This window comes from Pseudorasbora parva, chromosome 5 (genome assembly GCF_024679245.1).
Source record: "Pseudorasbora parva isolate DD20220531a chromosome 5, ASM2467924v1, whole genome shotgun sequence".
NCBI classification, from domain to species: Eukaryota; Metazoa; Chordata; class Actinopteri; order Cypriniformes; family Gobionidae; genus Pseudorasbora; species Pseudorasbora parva.
The window spans coordinates 30,159,077-30,173,803 of record NC_090176.1 but is presented as its reverse complement, the minus strand read 5'-3'; the positions used below and the strand labels follow the sequence as shown (position 1 = coordinate 30,173,803).

The 14,727-nt window shown below is 38.2% G+C and overlaps 2 protein-coding genes across 6 annotated transcripts in view; both read right to left on the bottom strand.

The window, feature by feature from the left end:
- Positions 1 to 6,136, bottom strand: part of gtdc1 (glycosyltransferase-like domain containing 1) — a 45,453-nt gene extending 39,317 nt beyond the window's left edge. Inside the window, exon 1 of the mRNA XM_067443836.1 lies at positions 6,072 to 6,136. The gene's annotated coding sequence lies outside the window, so the exon portion shown is untranslated. The remainder of the gene's footprint in view (positions 1 to 6,071) is intronic.
- Positions 6,137 to 8,481: 2,345 nt separating this feature from the next.
- zeb2a (zinc finger E-box binding homeobox 2a) overlaps positions 8,482 to 14,727 on the bottom strand; it is a 53,812-nt gene continuing 47,566 nt past the window's right edge. For 4 of the 5 annotated variants that reach the window (XM_067443830.1, XM_067443832.1, XM_067443834.1 and 1 more), the window contains 3 exons: positions 12,613 to 14,579; positions 11,932 to 12,112; positions 8,482 to 10,427 (listed from right to left, as the gene is read on the bottom strand). In XM_067443830.1, coding sequence (XP_067299931.1) covers positions 9,823 to 10,427; positions 11,932 to 12,112; positions 12,613 to 14,579 — 2,753 coding nt within the window. In that variant the 3' untranslated portion in view covers positions 8,482 to 9,822. The remainder of the gene's footprint in view (positions 10,428 to 11,931; positions 12,113 to 12,612; positions 14,580 to 14,727) is intronic. The other variant, XM_067443833.1, reaches the window with a different exon arrangement.

Here is a 14,727-nt window from a genome sequence, read left to right as displayed (position 1 = left end):
TACTTTCCGAGTCACCTAGAATTTCATCACATATGTGTCACGGTTAAGTCATAACTGGAGTGCATAATGAGTTATGCAGCAAAAAAAAACAAAATACTTCAGCTGATCCTTTGGAAATTTAGCTCGCAATTTAGTTATGTTGTTTTGACAATTTCACTTAAAGCGAGAAATTCACTTAAAGCGCCGTTACTAATTTAACTCACTCCTTCAGTAAGATGAAACCTCAATTTTTTTTCAAAAATAGTTTTGGTTTTCTGGTTAAAAATAATAATTAAAAAGCATGTAGCTCAGTCAAATAAATAAATAAGTGTACTACTGAAAGCAGTTAACTCTGCCTCAAGTTGGATTCATTTTAGAGAATTGGTTCATTTGGACAGAAAAAAATAAGATTCAATGATCCAGGTTCCTATTTCCTACATTTTAGGTCTTCTTTTCAATGGCATAATATTTAGCTAAATGCTGCTGTCACCAAGTTGTTTTTATGTTAGTGAGTCATTCATTCAGAACCCCCTTATCGTTAATGTGGCAGATAAATACAGCTAATTTGTGAAAATGAGTTAAGCATAAGACACGGCTAATGTAGTAATAGCAACTTGTTGTAATAGCTAACTTTTTAAATACCTTGGCTTTATGTAGTTAGCTCGTAGCTAATTTCAACCTTGTAGCTTGAGAAGCTAGAGATTTGAAGTAGCTTCCTGAGCAATGAACAATTTAAAAGCAACGCAAGCTTAAGCTCTTAGACGACACTCAAGTTTAATTTCAAAATGACGATAACTTGAATAAAAAGTTATGAATAAAAAGTAGAATAAATTAGCATGTAAAATGTGGCATCCTGTGGTGCATTGACCATGCTTTCTTTACCAGTCTAAACACCCATGTGATAAACACTGCTGAGCAAAGCACTTCATAGCAAGCAGAACAGTGAAAACGAATCAAAACTTTGCAACAGGGAACTGGAAATGTAACAAGTAGGTTTAAATATCGAACCTGAAAGGCTGGGGTTTTCCAATCGCTCGGATACACAGAGTGGGATTTTCTCACACAGTGATTTACCTCTACCCTTTTACCTCAGAGCCTCCATTTTACACAGGTAAGGCGTGAAAAGCATGAGACCTCAAGATGGAGAGGAAAGTGAGGGGTTAATGTTGAAGCATTCAGCCCACCACACAGTTCATGCGAAAGGGAAACCCCGCAGTGCCTGACCTAACAACCAAAAGCAGCACTATCATGACTGTCGATGGATGCTGAGTCATTGCTCAACTGCATTCAAAAAGGCTCGCCTGTGTAAGCATTAACTCCAGCAAATCAATGAGACGCCATAACAACACCAGTGTGGGGATTCAATTTCTACTGATTTAGTCAAAATACCTTTGAAGGCGGCATGAAAAATGGCATTTACATGGCTAAGAATATTATAAACAACTAGCTAACATTTTGCCAAGTCATGACCATGTGAAAAATAAAACCATTAAAGCAAGCACAGAATAAATTAGCATATAAAATTAAAGTATTTATAATGGATATTACTTATATAAATACATTTATAAGAAGCTTGATGAAACTCACTAACATCAAAGGTGGCAAGTTTGCCTATGTTCACCTACAGAATTAACCATATTCCTTACTGATTTCTCATAGAAAAACATACACCCCCCACCCCTCCCGTGGAGACAGACCGTTATCTATGCTGCATTATTCCAGATGAAATAGAGGATTTCCTTTGGCTCTCAACATTCTGAGGAAGAGGCAGAGTTGGAGAGATTCAGCCTCAGAGTACAGAAGGAAAAAACTGGGATGCAGCTGATACATCCGCAGGGGCAGTGCACGAAGACGTCATATCAAGCGCCAGTACCAATCCTGACGATTAAACCCATCAGTAAAAGTGACTCTACCAATGGCACCAATAAGTGCCAGTACAGGGGGGCGGATAGCATGGCACTGCCCAGTGACAAGCACCCAGAAACATGGCGCATTGAAGCGTGTGAGCCAACTCTCAACACCTCATTTTAACAGCCTCTAGCCATCCGTGGATGTCTTGAGTGTGTGTGTATGTGTTTGTGTGTGTGTGTGCGTGCGTGTGTGTTTGCGTCATCACCCGCGATGGACTCTGACAGGGCAGGAGGAGGCCTTAAAGTGATGTGGTCTTTCTGGAGGGCTAATTCAGCCAGAATGAAACATCCGATTATGTACTCCCACACAGCAGACCAAAGCCACGGCTGATCACTTGAAATTAGACTTGAGCGATACGAGGAACAACATGAGGACGAGCCTTGACCGTGCTGCATCAGGATTGTATCCAAAGTAAAACACAGAAAAAAATAAAGTGGGCTATTAAAATTACATACGCATATGGTGCGGTCAATGGCATGATGCTCATCTTTACAATATCTATTAAATAAATACATTTCATACAATGACTAAGCCAGTTTTATCACAAGCCTGTTTTTAATTTCTGAATTACATTTTAATTAATTGTATGCATAAAGTCGCATAAAAATTGGACGACTGAACTGTCCTGATATCAATAATAAAGAAAAAGGCCTCATTAAAAGAAAACCTTGTATAGTTTTGCATAATATTTTATTTATATATTATTAATTTATGATCATTATAACTATTTCTTTATTTATGATAATGATGATTATAACGTCCGATGAGTATTATTATTAAAAACTGCTTTTCTGCATATTATTAATAATCAAAATCAGCCATGTGATGTCAACAATGTCACATGCTGCAGCCAACATGCATGAAAAAGAACCTGAAAATTACATACGATTTTATACAGACCCTCATGACTGTCAAGTCTCTTAAAATGTCATAATTTGGCGTTTTGACAAGGCAGGGTTAGTTTAAAATGCAAAATATCATGTGGTGCAGCTCATATTATATTTATTATTTAAAATTAATGATTTGTGAAAAAAGCACTAAAAAATAACATTACACACAGATATTCAATCAAGGTGTAAGGGAAATTAATTAACCGGCATGTATTAAAGTAGAGATTTATCTTTTTTTCCAAAGACTTTTTTGTTATTGACCCATGTACCACTTAGGTTCTCATTTCGAAAGTCAAACATGTCTAGTCACGACAGATTGGTGGGCATGTTATGAAGTGCAGAATAAAAGCTGCAGTAGACGCATATCATTGCGTTCTGTTTTCACAAGTTGGTCACTCAAGTAAAAAAAAGCTAAACCTACACAGAGTGAAAAAATATTAGTGCCATCACATACTGGGTCACGAATGAGTTGGCAAACCATGGAGCTCTTTCAAAGGTGCAACTAAATTCAGACACTGGACCATAGCTCGCATTCAGATGAATTAATATCTCTTTTAACTGCAACAAATATTGTACCTTGTAAATACCATGGCTATGATTTTACACTGCCTAAGATGTGAAAACTTTTACATTATATGTCCTATGATTTGTTAAAAACCACACTGAATAAAAGAAAGAGCTAATTAACGAAAACTTCTTTCTAACTATCCAACCTAACTTTCATTTTCAATGTCAATGGATACAAGTAATAAAATTTCTTTAGCTCAAGCAGCATGAAATAACTGTCGAAAAAGCTGTTCTGCCATGATATTGTTTAACAAACTGGTCTAATGAATGTTGCCAACACAACCTCTTCAACCTCCAGACCGTCTCTGCTGAACTGAGTGGCATCCCAATCAACTAAAACACTATTAAGCCTTGTAAAATGATAGTCATTTGTTCCTGAAACCTTTTAATTCGAAGTGCTCAGACTGACATTGCCACTTTCAGAAGGTTCACCACACGCACCGAGGGCACAAAGTACTATTCATAAATGCCTTTGATCTCACATTAGAAAAGCGAGAGGAAGTTCACATTTTCCACGAATTAAATTTTCAGACCATCCAAGTGTCTGTTCTGTCTTTTAATAGAGTGAGCCGTGTCCTCATTCACCTCGTCAGAGGCTTTGTGTTAACGGTAATCATTAAAGGAAAGGAAGCTGCTCTGTAATTACATGCTAGCACTTACATGCTAATCACTGCACACTCGGCTGACAGAGATGAAGCGGCGAAATGGCAGGCACGGTAATCATGTGCCATGAATTGAAGAGTTTAACCTGATTCTTTATCATTTATGGGTGACAATTAGGTGACAGACAGCATTATGAATTACACTAGGTTTTTAATTATACAAAAGCTAAACACTTTTGATTCCTGTACAGTTCGTCTAAAAGAAATTTCCTTCAGATGGCTCATTTCAAATGTCTAGAGGAAGAAAATTATGTCTATTACTATTCAAAGATTTGATAAGATAACAGAAAATGATCAAATAAAGTCCAAAGAGCCTTGTTTAAACTATCAAGACTTAACCAAAAATGTAATTTAAAAAAAAAGAAATAATATAAAAGTGGAAAAAAAAAAAAAAATTGTGACAAAGATACCTCAAACAGGCAAAACTGTGACTGGATGTGTGGATGACAATATTTAAACATTTTGAGTATTAGAACTTCATTTGGAAAAACATCCCAATGCTAAATTTCTCTTTTTGTCATTATTGAGAATTTAAATTTAGGACAGTAAAAATCACATTCCTCATCGATACAATTTACTGGAATTGATTAAATGTAGCAAGAGATTTTACCAAAAGTCCCTACGTTTCTAATTAGCTTTCCATGTCTATATGCATTTCCATTTGTGGGTAAAAGACGTTTCCTGTTTAAAGTGTAATGCAGTACACAGGTTCTACTTCATTTACGGGTAATAACATGCGTACTGTTAACTCCACAGCGACCTACAAAAATAAGTAAATCAATTAAAATATATATATTTTAAAGGTACAAATTCCTGCTTATTGTTGTCTTCTGAAATTATGGCAAATGGCAGGTATATACTGTGTTATTTGTAATAGTCTGGGGTGTTTAAAAGTCATTTTACATCCCTTTTCTCTTTACAATATGACAATTGGGATTAAACTAACATTACACATTAAGCTAAACCGGTGACAACATCTCAAGATGTCTCAACTTTGAGACATTTCGAGGCTATGTTCTCCATTTTCTCTAGCTGACTCATTTCAAGCAAAACACAGCTGGTCCAGCTGAAACCATGTGAATTAAGATCTGAAGAAACTACTCTGCATCATATTGCAACATTTAGAAGAAAAAAACATATGCAGTACCATATTGATGATCTAAATAAATAACTTAAAGCACTACAAAAAATCACTTATCTACATGTATTGTAGCCTATTTGTTTACTATTATAGCATCTCTGAGAGCACTGATTGATAATATAATGATTATATAATATAATAATTCTGAATTAATATTTCTTAAAATCTTTGTCTTATTTTGGTCAAAATGCTGACTGCTTTTTAAAAACATCTCGATTTTATTCAGCAAACAAGTTGAATAAGCTAAAGACATTTTACATATTCATTTCAGTGCACTGATAATAAAAAGGTCAAAGCAAATGGCATCTGGTAATAAATGGTGGCAGCGCCTTTCTTCCGAAATAACGTCACGTTTCCAAATGTTTGGTATGACTTTCGACCAAATTTTAATAATTGTAATGATGCATGCATACAGTTCTTATTATGTTAAAAGCAGAATAGCCATGCCCATTTCATCAAATAAACTATGAACATGTTATAGTACTAACGTCTGAGAAGCTGAGTCGTAACTTTGTATCTGGTTTCATTTCAATCCTTGCAAACTTCTTTGCATGACGTTTTGTTTGGAAAGTGTGCTTTAAAAAACAGCTTGATATATCTATAATGAAAAGATATCAAAAGCAGTCTTCAAATATATTTTGAGCCACTGTATGATACATTTGTAATGTTGTAGAAACGACATCGTTGTTTGTTTTATTAATATTATTAACTTACATTAATTGACATCACAGCAGTGAGAACAAATTAACTATAACATTTGTTTAGAAGACAATAGACACCAAGACACATAACGTTATCGCTATAACGGCACAACCACATATACTTATTTTTCGTTAGTTGAACTATTGATAAGCTTGTACATTTTAAACTAGTAACGGAGGCTGATATATCCTAACATTCGCGTGTTTAATTCAGTCTTACCTCTTCCTGGTAGGAATCACGTCGAGTGTTTACGTCATGACGTCTTGTGCGTGATCACGTTTTCCAGCTGTACCGTGAAGTCGTTTGAAGGCAACAAGAACTATGGACATTTACAAAGGAATTAAAGTAAACTCCTCTTCTTTAATTTGAGTGGACACGTATACCCTTTTTGTTATTATTATTTGTTTTAATGTTATTACTATTATTGTTTCATGATGTTATGAAAATGTTTTAAAAAAATGCTGGGAATCCCATTTCATAGCAGCTTTTTGAAACTCGGTATAGCTGGTTTGATTTCCAAGCAAGGTTGTGTACTAACCCTAACCAGCTTGATCAAGGTCTAGAAGACTGATCTCTGTCCCACCAGCTGGTAGTCCAGCTGATCTATCATTTAGATCGGCTTGGACCAGTAATGACCATGAACAGCTTGGTCTAGCTAGAATCCATATAAAATCTCTCATTTGTTGGTGAATTATTTTATGAGAGCGTTTATTTCTGGAAGCATTTAATAGCTAATTATTAAAATATACTGATATTAAAAGGACAGATAGTTTTAAAGCTTATTTGTCCCACATTGTATCTGCATCCCCTGTAATTTCATCATCTTAATATATTGTCAATATACATTTTGCACTCAATATGTTTAAACACTTCTCTCTCACACACACATATCTGTCCATCATTCAAATAATGTAAAAAAGCTTTTAGCATTTTTATTGATTCATTTATTGATGACAGTGGTGCTAATTCTAAGTGACCACAGTTTTACAGTAGTATAAATATGTCATTTTTGGTGAAAACTAGGCTACTGTACTCTACAATTATAATGCTTAATGTTGTTAAACAAAAGGGACATATTTATTGTTCATATTTAATTGTGGAGGTGTGTATACTTAACTGGATTATTTATAGCCATATATAATGGGATCTTGATTGGTTTAAATTTGGATTTTTTTAACTCTTATTTACACAGCATAACCTTGAATTCATATGAATTCTATATATTTTTTACTGTATTGATTATTGTATTGTATTTTACTGTATTGACCTGTAAATAATTATTGTCAGTAGTCAACTTCAATGAGTCAGACTGATATGCTTTTAATAATTGTCATAAATGTCCTGGGCCTTTTATTTATTTGGATGTTTGTGTTTAATAAGTGTGTTGTGTGCAGAGGTCAGCGTAGGTAAAATACATTGTGGTCAACAGCACTTACAACAGCCCCTTCAGATGAACACCTGAATGGAAAACCACATAAATAGAACAACTACAGGTACAGTCTCAGAACAGATCAATTACACTAATTCACTGAATTTAATTGTCAAGTTATTTTGCATATTATTTCATGTAAAGTGTTCCAAATATTGTCATTCAGTGTAAGAACATAAATACATTTAAGTGGTTTTCCAACTCATGCATGATGCATTTATTCCCCCCAACCCTTAAATATAACTTACCCCATCAAAAATTGGACAGCAGAGAAAACGTGTACTGCAAAAAAAAACTAGCTATGTATAAGTACGATGCGGTTCATTTTGATATAGGGCCATTTATACAGTAACCTTAGCTTATAAAATGAAGTGGACTGTACATCCCTGCAGGGAGAAAAGTGTCTTGAATAGTTCCTTGAAAATTAAACTTAAGATGAGTATGTGAGTTGAGAAAATTAGCAAGGTCATGGTTAATGGAACTCCTTAGAGTTCCAACATTGAGACTTCACAGCCAGTTTGGCAGCCTGCAGCTGATGTTAATTTAGCGCAACCCAACATCATTCAACTTCAAAGAGACTAATAGAAGGCTATCATACTGTGAGAGACTTTGATAAGGTGGATTATATTTCTATGTGTAATCCACATCAAAAGGTAAAGGTTCCAGTAATTAATTAAATGATAGCACCGAAAATGATACAGGGGAATATTAAAGTCTGATGTTTGATAGCATTTTTTTTTTTTTCCCAATTTATGGAGGTAATTTATAATGTGGATGATACTACTTATTACTTACACACACACACACACACACACACACACACACACACACACACACACACACACACACACACACACACACACACACACACACACACACACACAATATAACAAAGATACCAAATTGCCTATTTATTTGAACACATTTTTTTCTATACTGGAATGATTATTTTGTATTTAAAGTAATAAATGTGTCAATATCTGTCAACTTGTGAGGAACTTTAAGTGACTTGTTGAGTGAGATGTTACACAGGCTTTCAAAATTAAATTGGGCTACATTTATTCGAGCAAGGTCATTTTCAAGAAAAATTACAAATTAAAAATTAAATTATACTTCAACAGACATTTCAAAGAATCCCAACAACCCCATCCCCCACCCCATTATTTCTTTAGCTAAAAAAGGGAAAAAAGGAAAAACAAATAAGATGAATAAAGTGGAATTTTTTTTCCTTTCAGTCAAAAATACAGTGTTTTCACAATATTGTATCAAAAGTTCCCAAATTGTAGATTCTCCTTCATCAGGTAAGTGTAGTATGAAGAGCAATTCACAGCAATCGCTCCAGATACAATAAATGCTCTCTTTACGTAAAATTTGCTCCACTTGTAAGGATCCTTATTTACTAAAATATATCTATATCAAGGAACTATAATACTGTACACTACAGTATGAAATAAATATAATTAGGAAATATAAAATGAGTCACATAAATAAAATGGTAGTTTAAAATAAAAATGAATTTTGTATTGAACAAAACAAAACAAACCAAGATAATACTGACAGATGATCTTAAAAAAATACAGAAAATTGCACAAACAATATGTAAACTAAACAACTGCAGTCTAGATATACTAATACTGACGTAGGTATTTCAAACGACAAGGTGAAATAGTTCATTTAATACTAAAGCAGGTGCAAAGAGAACACTAGTTGACTTCGCTTTATACTGTACAAGGATGGCACTTGCAGAAAACACAGGTGAAAGGGTTTGCATATAAGGCTTTTCTCGAACGAAAAAACAAAAAAACACAGGGGTTCTGACGTCACCTCATACAATGAGCCTTCGTCATTACAGTTACCCAGGACTCTTTCCATCCACCCCTGGCCAACTTTAAGACTTTGTACGTTTAAGAATCATATAGGTATTATTTAGTTAAAGTTGCTTCATAAAAAAGCCATGGTGAGATGCCAAAACTTGAATGGCTGGTCAGGAAAAGAAAGGTAAAACCAAGGGTATCACAGTAAGTGATAGACGAAATATAACACTTACACACTACTGCGTCTTCAAACGCAGTATAAGTACATATAGGCAATGCTTTTTTTACCTAAGTGTTTTTTGTTCATTTTATTTTTGTTTTTTATTTTTCTAATACTTTTTTTTCAGAGTGCAATTTCCAGGCTTGTGCTACGACCACAATGAAACACAGGAGTTATATGGAAATCAGCACCGCACAGCTTTCTGGCTGAAAACTCTGTACATTTTGAAAACCTTTCTTTTATTTTTTTTCTGACAATCGTTATCACTTGTATTTTTGCATAATATGGGTTCCTTCGTGTTCCATCCTAGTTTCTGATGCCTGATTTTGAAGTTCCACTCTTTATACCAATGAGTGCAAGCCTCAGGCGCACGCTCAGATAACCAAGACGTGGCAGTGTGGTACAAATGTGAATCTGGCTCAAAGTCCCTCCAAAAGTGTCGGAAGAAGGGCACGGTGCAAGCTTGAGGGAAAAAGAAAACAAGAAGCTTATTCCGAAATGCAGTAGTTAATCAGCATCCTCATTCTCGCCGTCAGGATTTCGTTTGCTCGCTAATTTCCCCTCTTCCGAGCTCTCGTCCTCTGTCCCTCCCATTACTTTGCTCTCTTTCTCATCTTTTTCTGTCCCTTCAGGGCTCTGAGTTTCAAATCTCCGCCCCTCTACCTCCATTTCCTCTTCCTCCACCAACCCTGTCTCTTGCCTGTCAGTCACTTCCGGATACGCCTCCTCTGCCTCCCTGGCCCGACCCTCAATGCCGTCTCTCAAGATGGTGTTTTCTCGTGTGATGTCCTCGGTCTGGTCCTCTGGATCCGAAAAGCCCAGGGGCCCGAGGCCTTGAAGGTAAGCCCGACGCATTAGGAGCTCCGTGGGCTCCAGGGGTCCGCCATTGTCGTGGCTATCTTGTTTGGCGGCCTCACGCTCTTCCGCCTCCCGTTTGCAGTAGGAATATCGGTGGTTCATGTGCTGCGAGTAAGAGCCGGAGTGGGAAAACCGCTTGCCACATTTGTCACACTGGTAGGGTTTCTCGCCCGAGTGTAGGCGTGAGTGCTCGATGAGGTGGTGCTTGTGTTTGAAGGCCTTTTTGCAAATCTGGCACTGGTGGGGCCGCTTTCCTGCAGAGACACAAAGAGAGAGGAGCCGAAAGGTTAGCACAGCATCCATAACATCTTCAAGCTATAAAAAGCAATTTGAGGCAATTCTCTCTGTGGAGAATGCACAAAATTGTATCAAATATATTGTTTGCACTACAGTCAAATGTAAGGTAAAACATTACAATTTGCTACGACACACATTCTTGAAGTAACCACACAAATCCCTCCTTCCTCACTTGTACCTCATGATAAATTAAAAAAATAAAAATAAATAAAAGCTTGTTTGGAATTAGTTTGGGTTAAAAATTGAGGGGAAACAAGAAGTCCTGACTAAAAAACCCTTCGTATCAAACAGTGACAAACCCTACCAGTTTATTTTAGATGTTACCAAAACCAGTGCAGGGAGGTGAGGGGGAAGCCACAGTCCTGAGGCGCTATTCTGAGGTTGTCTGTGACTGTTCTGAATGCAGCCAAGAAGATCAGGTGATTATCGCTCCATGCCGCACAAGGTGAAAGTGAGGCGGTCAGCATCCCTGACAGAGTTTATGACATCATGACTTGGGATATGAAAATGCTTACATAAGACATACATCTGTCTTGTGATGCCTTGTGTATTACAAACACCTCCCGCACACCTTCCTCTTTCACCAGCTTGGATCATGTCGTCTACTTACAGAAACTAGGAAATGAATTCAACTCTAATCAGTGAAGTAGGAGGAGGCACTTGCCATTTGGCATTCAGTAATTCCACCAGTAACATACTTGCCATAAAAACCCACACACTCGCCATCAGCTCCAAGCACATGAACAGATGTACTATATTCTTGGCCATGAATAGCCCTGGCATGCCTGCAACACCTTCCATAGCAGCCATACTTGAGATGGTCCCCTTCCCCACCTCCCCTCATCAAGTTCAAAAATAGACGAGACGGCAGATTCCTCTCTATGAATTCCGACCGAAGAATGTAAGTGAGGATGATGCAAACGTGTGAAAGAGAGGAGTCCCCAAGGAGGGTAGGTCACATTGTGGTGTAGAAATGCCATGCACACATCAGGCTTTCACACACCTGGCACACTGTGCCATGTTGGTATGCCAGCAAACTGTACTGACAATGTGTCGCCATATCGACTGGTGTTTTAAATCTTCAATTTAAAAGCAATGCGAGATTTTGTGTGGTTCATTGAACAAAATGCATATACGAGAAATTGTGTGTGTGTGTATCTGCCATTGAAAGTGGTAACTGTTTTTGTAAATTTTAACTGTATTATAAATATCTGTCAGGTGCTAAATAAAAAAAAAACCCTTTGAGCCTGTCAAAAGGAAGAAAACTGTTACACCTTTGTCATGGGTTTGAAATGTACAACAAAAGTATGGCAATGGACAGAAAAAAAAGTAGGTATGAAAAAAAATTAAGAAGGAAAGGAATGAAAGAAACAAGAAAAAAACACAATGTGGTCAAAGGGAATTACTTGGAGGGGGGATGGACGAGGGTAAAAAAAAAAGAGTTGTCTAAATGTGATATACCTGTGTGCTCATATTTGTGTCTTAGGAGGGAACTGGTCTTCTGGAATGTTTTGTCGCACAAGTCACACGCGTACATACCACTTTCAGTCTTCTTAATCTTCTTCCGGGCGAGCAGCGACTCGCTGTCTGTCAGGTCCTCTAGCCCTGACAGATAGTCCCCTGCGCTGTCCAGTAGCTCCCCCTGCAAAAGAAACAGATTTTAGACACTTCGCACAATCCTAACCTGCCACAAATCCTAATCCTAACCTGCCACCTAGGAAGAGACAGCCCATGCCCCATGTTTGATCCCACGTCTGGACAGAGCTTATCTCTGTAACCTGTATAAAGCCTTTATCGCCTGAAGAGGTCTCAAAAGAGGGACATATGGCTTGATATTAAGAGGACTTTACATGGGTTCTCTTAGTTTAGTACAGGAAGTAGTATGAACTAATGTAGGTAACAGAGTGAGGAAAAGCTGTAGACAACATTTTTAGGAAGCAATAACCTATTATAACTTATATAATTGAATGTATAGATAATTTCTTTAATCATTTTTTATACATTTAAATAAATCAAACTTTGGTTGACATGACAAAACATTAGATTTCAAATGTACTTATCACAGTTTTTAAAAGGTTTAAAGAAAAATAAAATGAAATACACTGGGAATTTGTTTTCCCAGTACCATAAATTTCGATTTACCTGGAAGCCTGGTTTCCGCTGGTATTTCCGCCGTTGCTGCATCTCAGCAAATGTGGCTGCCCCTGCTGCGTAAGTGTAAGCCATAGGTGGTAAGAAACTCATGGGATCCAACCCTGGGTACGGCCTGAGTCCCGGGATGCTGGCTTGAGCCGTGGACATAAAAGTAGGTGGAGGGAATGCTCCGTGAGGTGGAAGCGAGGTGTACATGTGCCCACCACCGAAGGGGTTAATGCTAAAGATGGGGCTTGAGCTTTTCTCCAGCTGATTTTCATTGCCCAAACTATTGGGCCCATTGAACTCCTTCTTGATGTGGGCCAAATTTAAAGGCTCTGTTCCTTGTTCACGTGTAGAGGAGTTGCTAGTGTGGTCAATAGAAAAACCATTCGGTTTGGGCCTCCGTTCTGCCTTGGAAATTTGTTTTGGCAAAGATAAGTCCAGTGGTTCCCCATGGGCATCCTCAGATACGAGGCTGTTAGGGGTGTACGAACTGCTATGTGAGTGTTTGGATGATGATGATGAGAGATTCAAAGGTGAGGGTGTCTCACCTCTTAAGTGGTCCATAGAGTCAAGGGGCTTTTCATTGGTCTGCCTGATGCCTGTAAACTGATGCGGTTTGGACAACTTGTGTCCAGAATCCCCGTTGGTGATAGCATGCATCTCTGCTGTTGAGTCACCATATTGACCCAGAGAAACAGGTGAACGGGCAAAAGTGGACTCCCTGCTCAAGCCATGGTTGAGGTCTCCACTTCGCTCAGGAGGAGGAGATCTTTTCCTTGAGAAGCTATGGTGAGATTGAGCTTTCCATTGCACAAATGAATCCTTCACAAACTCCTGGGGAAGGCCCACTGCCATGGAGATCTTTCTCAATTCCTCTGAGTTGGGCTCAGTGTTCATGGCAAAGTAGGCTTTCAGTACTGACATGTGATCCTTGAAGGGGTTGACTGGGCTGGTGGCATTCCTCTCAAATGATGACATAACACCATCATGATGCTCTGAGCCGGTAAGTCCCCTGCGGCCGGTTGGTACAGTATCATTAGGTTTGAGGACAGCCTTGATCTCCTCGTTCATCTTGCAGAGATAGCGCTCGTGTTGATGTAATGGAATAGGGCCAGAAAATGTCTCTTTGCAATACTGACAAGAGAATGGTGCATACTGCGCATCCCTTTCCTGTGATTTGTCTTCAGATAGAAGATCCATGGTGTGGCAGGGTCTTTCTTTTTTTATATCCATCACCCGCCTCTTAGAATCTTCTGTTAAACTCTGGAGACACGCTTTGGCTTCATTGACCTTTTCCAGTGTATAGTCAATGATAGTCTTGGTGGGACTGTTGTGTCCAACGCCAAGGAAGCCTTGCTGGGAGGCCAGTACCCGATTCTGTTCTTCCATCTGGGATCCTAATTCCTTCATATATGCTCTGAGCTTAGAGATCTCTTCAGGGTTGCCATCCATTTTCTGTCGGCAAACTGTGTTGTCCACAATCTGAAGAACCTTCTGAACCTCACTCATGTTGTTGATGAACCCTGGATAGCCCAATTGATGGGAATCTGACCCAATGCCCAGATGTTGCAGGGGGTTCTGAGATGAACCGTGCATCCCTGGAGGACTACCTCCACGGCCTCCGCCATTGAGAAAGGTTCCTGATCCACCATATTCTTGTTGAGATGCGATCATAAGACGGTATTCATTGAAGTCCATTGGCTCAGACTTGATGTCTGGGTGGGCAGAAGGGTCTTGAAGGCTCATGGACCTTCCATTCTCCAGCTTGTGACGGAGCTGAGCTAAGGCAGGACTTCCAGGGGAGGATCCAGCAGAGTTTGGTGATGATCCAGGCTTGCTGTTGACTCCATGGCGTACCCGTCCATTAATAGAGATAAGGCCAATGCACTTCTTGCTACTTATGTGGGAGCTGTAGGAGCCAGAGTGGGAGAAACGCTTCTTGCAGTTGGAGCACTCATATGGCTTCTCACCTTAAAAATCAAAACAATACAAAAATGAAGTGATGTTCCTTTACAAATTTTACACTTTAAGTTAGAGTTTGCGTTTAACTTTTTCCCCATTCCATCTTTCAACTTAATGATTGATAGAATGATGGGATCCTACAATAACAAATAATTC